Here is a 6,672-nt window from a genome sequence, read left to right as displayed (position 1 = left end):
TCTGTTTATGAAATTGGTGGACGTCTACGGGATATCTGTTTATAAAATTGATGGACATACTAAGAATCTCTGACGTGTCCATAGGATATAAAAAATAAAAAATAACGATTAAATAAACGTTTATAAAATTAGAATAAAAAACATTATAAAACACTAAAAAAAAACAACTTACGGTGTTTGCAAGGAGATTATTCATCTGAAATTAATATTCAAATCTAACGGTCACCCATCCAAGCCACGACTGCTCTCAACGTTGCTTAACTTCTGTGATCGGAAACTGCAGACATTTCGTGATGATCCATAATTACTTGATGTTAATGAAAAAAATTCTAGCAACATCATTTCTGATGTAAAATTTTTTGCTCTTTCAGAATCTGTCATCAGAATTTGTCAAAAATAAAGTCTAAAAAAGCTATAGTCGATTTTTTGGAAAAAATGCCGTGATTTTTTACTCAAATTTTTTTTAATCGATATTTTCATATCGAAACAATATTAGGATGGTCTTAAGCAGTCAAAATATAGCGTCTATGAACTCTAAACTTTAAAACGTATACATATTTATTTCGAAATTCATGATGGCGGCATCGAAAATGATGGCCGAAAACTCGAAATGTTACGATATTGTGCAAATTCACTAAAAAAATGCAGTAATCATCATGACTGGTATGTTTTTATCAATATCATAATATTATATGATCAAAACAACAATAAAATTATTGCTACAATATGGCGGACACAAAATGGCCGATTATAACGTGCTAAAAAAACGCCAGGAGATGGATATATAAAAACGTTCTATTTTTTTTATTGATTTATATTAATGTCAAAGTTTTTTATTAAAAATTTTTTTTGTTAATTTTTTAATCAATTTTAAATTTTTTATTTTTTATTTTTTAGATTTTATTATTATAATCGTAATCGGCCATTTTATGTCTGTCATATTGTTGCAATAATTTTATTGTTGTTTTGATCATATAATATCACAATATTGATAAAAACACACCAGTCATAATGATTACAGCATTTTTTTAGTGAATTTGCACAATATCGTAACATTTCAAGCTTTTGGTCGCCATTTTCGATGTCGCCATCATGAATTTCGAAATGAGTATATATACGTTTTAAAGTTTAGAGTTCATGGACGCTATATTTTGACTGCTCAAGACCATCCTAATATTGTTTCAAAAAGATAGATTTAAAAAAAATTTTGAGTGAAAAATTACGGTTTTTTTTTTTTAAAAATCGACTATAACTTTTGTGGACTTTATTTTTGACAAATTCTGATGGCAAATTCTGAAAGAGCAAGAAATTTTACATCAGAAATGATGTTGTTATTATTTTTTCAAGACTATTAAAATAAAAAATTAAGTTACTGAAAATTGTTCAAAAAATGTGTCCGCTTGGACATTAATGAGTTCAACAATATATTTATTAATGTTAATAACTATTTCATGATAAAATCTTATTAAATTTTTCTTTCATAACTAAGGAATTTAAAATAATTAGTTTAAATGATTTTTTTATAAAAATGTAAAAAATGTAAAAAAAAATGTTTGCATACATTTGGTATAAGACGCTAATTGCTTCTTAACCTAATAGTTTTACATTATGTTGTACTTATTATTTGTATTTTATTGTTATTTGGATTATCGATTATGTTATTTTGTATATTGTATATTATGTATATTGTATATTGTATTTTGTATATTAACATTTAAAAAAAAAATAGATATTTATCTTTTTTATAACTTTATTGATCTGATCTATACGGATATGTATAAAAAATTTTACATCAGAAATGATGTTGCTAGAATTTTTTTCAAAACCATTCAAATAAAAAATTAAGCCAATGAAAATTGTTCAAAAAATGTGTCCGCTTGGACGTTAATGGGTTGAATAACTATTTGTGTGCGTGCGTGCGTGCGTGCGTGCGTGCGTGCGTGCGTGCGTGCGTGCGTGCGTGCGTGCGTGCGTGCGTGCGTGCGTGCGTGCGTGCGTGCGTGCGTGCGTGCGTGCGTGCGTGCGTGTGTGTGTTGTGTGCGAGCAAGAGAGAATGTAATCGCATGTCCTTAAAATGTCATATGTATGCGCGCGTGTTGCAGTCAGCTGATCGTCGCAATGGCCCCGCGTACCGCCTGTGTCCGACAGATATTACGCGCTCCTGTCTACCTTCCATACGCGGTCCATAATTCGCTAACTATTTCTTGTTATAATTTAAAAATTAAACTTCGGATAAAATTTTGGTAAAGGAAAAATCTTCTCAGAATTGAGTCAGAAATATGACATTTTAAGGACAAAAGTTTATTTTGGGACACCCTGTATAACTAAGCTATATAACTATAAGAACTTATTAATAAGAAATCAAATACTGATTGTAATTCTAATAATAAGATTTCGGAAGTTCCGCGTCTTAATCCTGTAGAAACATCCGTTGTAACGAGATCCGGCCGCATCATTAAAAAACCAAAAAGGTTTCTATAGTCGGATAATGTTAAGAACTATATACTATATTTTAGTTATTTTACTATGTATTATTTTCTTTCTATGGATGATTTTGTTCGAAATTTTATGTTTATGTTAATTGAGTTGGGAATAACACAACTTAAGGTGAGAGAATGTTGGATTTGCGATTATTTTTATTTTATCGTTTGGCGCCTTAAGTAAGCGCTGATATAGAGCTTCAAGCGTTGGCTCGATTATAGGAGTCAGGTCGAAAGTGAAGAGAGATATTCATTTATTATAATGGCGTCGGCTATAACAGTTCAGGAATAAAGTCGCCTTATATTTTTCTCGAGTTTTGTCATGACTTAACGTGATTCACTTTTTCCCGTTCCTAATCTAACAATCTGAAACACTTTTCCATATTTTCATTTTTGGAATTATTTATCTTCTTTATTTATAATGAAAATATAAATATTTTAAAAAATTGCTTATTTATATTTTTTATTTAAATGAAATATTAAATTTATAACTGTATATACAGGGTGTCTCTTAATAGGTGTATCACCGCTCATGGGTACATAGAATGGACTAAACTGAATCGAAAAGTCCTCTACCATTTTGCAAAATTCGCAATATTTAACGAGATATTAATTTTTGAATATTGCCGAATGAGCGAGTATCCGTTCGGCGAGTCCGGCCCACCGCCAATACTAGCACGCGACCGTCCATCGCGTGCGGTTGTCTAGCGCGAGACACGCGGCGAGCGGGGAATTGTTTACAGCAAAAATGGCTGTGCGTCGAGCGGCTCATGGACGGTCGCGCGCTAGTATTGGCGGTGGGCCGGACTCGCCGAACGGATACTCGCTCATTCGGCGATATTCAAAAATTAATATCTCGTTAAATATTGCGAATTTTGCAAAATGGTAGAGGACTTTTCGATTCAGTTTAGTCCATTCTATCTACCCATGAGCGGTGATACATCTATTAAGAGACACCCTGTATGTATATACATATATGTATAGGATGAGTGTGTAAAGTGTGACAGATAAATATCTCAAAAATTAAGATAGATATGAAAAAATGTTTTGAACAAAAGTTGTAGGATTTCAAGAGTAACGTTTGATAATGTTAATGATTTGATATTGAATAATCCTTTGAAAATTGCATGAAAGTCACGGCCATTTTTTAAATAAAATTATTCAATTTTTTTACATAATATAATTTCTTTAGATTCTGTATATAAAAGTATTATGATAAGGTTATTAAGAAATTAATAATTTACAAGATATTTTATACTTTGTTTTGATATATTTTGAGATAAAATATAAAATATCTTGAAAAATATTAATTTTTATTTTACTTTTTGTAAAAAGAAATGAACCAATTGATGTAAAGAAAATATAAGTTACTTTTTAAAAGGAGTGTATTACATATTCTTCAAATTGCATAATTAACTTTTTTATAAATGTAACTTTGTGTTTTTGAACAACAATTTATTCATCTTTTTGTTCTGTGCATTAAAGTATTAATGTATGGTTATAAAAAATTAATAGTTTATGAAATATTTTATATTTGATATCAAAATATGGAATAATTATAAAATATCTAATAAATTATTGATTGTTTGATAACTGTATTTTAATACTTTTATATCTAAAATAATTAAAAGAATTATGTTATACAAAATAAATTATAAAACACATATCAATTAATTTCTTTATTTAAAAAATGATTTTTCTTTATATAAAAAATGATACAATAATCCTTATCGACTTTAACGCTTATACTCAAAGTCAAATTAACATCTCTATCTTTTTCAAGTAAAACAACTTCTAAAATATTTTTTGCTTTGATATTTTCAAAGATAATATCTTATGAAATTTTAAATGTTCCTTATATATACATATAAATAAGTCATATTATTATTAGTCTTGTTATCACTATTATTTGCACGATTATTATAATATGGTGTGGTGTGTTCCCGGTGGCGGTGGATGTTATCGCGGGATCCTTAAATCATCACCCTCCCTCAATTCAGCCCGCGAGGTAATTGATGCACCACTACAAGACTACGTTCCACTGCCGCCACCACCGGGAGGGCTCGTTACTGCCAGAACACCAAGTACGTCTTGTGTCCTTTTTTATTATATTCTCTATGATATTTAATAGCTGCAAAAAAGATGATATCGATTTTAATTCATCAGCGCGTTGATCGAGTTAGTCACGTAAATTGCAATTTTATTTGGTTTTCAGAGTGCGATCAAAAATTTGTGAGTACTCCTGACGGGCCGCTGAACGGGACATTTCACGCACCGACGTTGATCAATCCTGAAGGAGAGCCGCGACAGTGCGTTTACACATTTCTTGCAGGGCCGCGTCAGCGTGTCGAATTGATTTTCACCTTGTTTGGCCTCCGGGGAAAACCGCCAGAGTGAGTCTTTCTTTGTTTTCATCATTCTACTCTGCGATTACATTCATTTTGATGCGAGATTCGCAATTCACCTATTGTTGCTCACAAATATGTCCCCTCTTTCATTTTTTTTATTTTTTTATTTAATTTCATTTTTTAGTTTTATCGGCAATAATTTGATTGGCGATAGATCAACATATTATCCGATATATGAAGTCAGTATTATACAGTCGGTCCTATCTATTATTATTCTATAAAAATTTTTTTGTTTTTCATTTCTTTTCTTCTCGTTAATTATATGAAAAAATGTCAAATATAAGTGAGAAAATAAAATACGAATGTGGTAAAGAATTAAGAATGGAAGCAGATATAACCGATGAAGGATACAGCAAGAGGTTTGACTGTATGTACGAGTATATTATATTTTTCAACGTAGATGTAATTATATTCTATCATATGTCAATTATAAATGTTAATTGATAATTACAAAAATTAATAACTGACATATGAGAGAATATCATTTATTTCCTTTTATGGAAAATTTAATGACATTTGATACTAGAACCGGAATTCGAGATTTTAGTGTTATATTACATTTGATAATTTTTACATGTAAATGATATAGGTTCATATAAGAAATATTTGTTTACATATATGTATTGTTTGCACGCATACTTTTCCTGGTTATGTAGTGGATCTGCTGTGGGAGAGTTACCTGCGTAAGTATTGATTAATTTTATATTACTTATAGGAAGTTATTATAAATTAATAGCATAATTATTTACAAGAAAACCTCGCGAAGTGTTAAATTCTGATTTTAATGAAACTTTGTACATTTATAGGTTACTCAAATAGAATTGAGAAAATATCAGTTGCTGCTAAAAAACAGTTTAAAGAAATGAAATCATCCTTTATATATAAAGTAGTTTTCAGTTTTTTTCGTTATATCTCGAAAACTATTCAAGATATCAAAAAATGTTTACAGAAGTAGTTTTTTACAGTAAAATTACCTCTATTAATTTATGTTAATAGTATTTTAATAAAATAATTATTTTCAAAAATTTTTTAGAATATAATTATTAAAAAAAAATATTAACGTAAATGAATAGAGATAATTTTACTGTAAAACTTTCGTATAAAATTTCGTTTTTTTGATATCTTGAATAGTTTTCGAGATATAATAAAAAAAGTTAAATATTCTTTATTATAAAAAATTAAAAGTTAAATATATCTTTATTATAAAGGATGATTTCAAAACTATTTTTCCATCGCAACTGATATTTTGTAAATTCATTTATTACGTAACCTATATGTATACAAAATTTTATTAAAATCAGATCTTGACACTTTTGTTAAGTAATGAAACTAGTATATTTACACACATATAGATTGAATATTGTTTTATTTTTTCCGTAACAAAACGCTATTATTTTCACACCACATTGTAGTAGATAGCACCGTGCGTTTTATTTATAATGGTTTCTTAAATAGGCCTAATCCATTCTTACTTTTTAATAAGTTATTTGAAATAATTTCTCCCTTTTGAACAGTTTTTGAGATATAGGTAATATTTAAAATAAAATTTTTATCTTGAGTAATTTTTGAAACATAATATTGAAAATATTTTTAATTTGAATATAGTTTTTGAAATATAAGATTTAAAATAATTTTTAAAAAATTATTTTCAAAAATTCAACTTTTTGTACCTTTTATTTAAAAAAAATATATTTTGCATTAGAATGTTATAAAATGATTAAATTTTAATTTTTATTCCAAATATATTTATAACCTTCTGTACAGAGTGATTCAGAATAACCCCG

General features: G+C 28.5%; 1 protein-coding gene across 1 annotated transcript; it reads left to right on the top strand.

Annotated features, from left to right (window-relative positions):
- The first annotated feature begins 4,337 nt into the window (after positions 1 to 4,337).
- LOC105456453 lies at positions 4,338 to 5,594 on the top strand. The gene is made up of 3 exons (XM_011700514.1): positions 4,338 to 4,564; positions 4,696 to 4,873; positions 5,545 to 5,594. The coding sequence occupies exons 1-3, from the start codon at positions 4,408 to 4,410 to the stop codon at positions 5,573 to 5,575; spliced, it is 366 nt and encodes a 121-aa protein (XP_011698816.1). The 5' UTR covers positions 4,338 to 4,407; the 3' UTR covers positions 5,576 to 5,594.
- The last annotated feature ends 1,078 nt before the right edge of the window (positions 5,595 to 6,672 follow it).

Source organism: Wasmannia auropunctata, unplaced genomic scaffold (genome assembly GCF_000956235.1).
Source record: "Wasmannia auropunctata unplaced genomic scaffold, wasmannia.A_1.0 LD335680.1, whole genome shotgun sequence".
Lineage (NCBI taxonomy): Eukaryota > Metazoa > Arthropoda > Insecta > Hymenoptera > Formicidae > Wasmannia > Wasmannia auropunctata.
Note: the sequence above shows the minus strand (reverse complement) of the source record. Positions and strands in the feature narration are given on the sequence as shown.

Bases quoted from the DNA above. Each gene is read 5' to 3' on its own strand.
- LOC105456453 (XM_011700514.1), top strand. From the start codon at position 4,408: ATGGTGTGGTGTGTTCCCGGTGGCGGTGGATGTTATCGCGGGATCCTT. The intron at 4,565-4,695 runs GTACGTCTTGTG...TTTGGTTTTCAG, and splicing joins CGTTACTGCCAGAACACCAA to AGTGCGATCAAAAATTTGTG. The intron at 4,874-5,544 runs GTGAGTCTTTCT...CTGGTTATGTAG, and splicing joins CTCCGGGGAAAACCGCCAGA to TGGATCTGCTGTGGGAGAGT.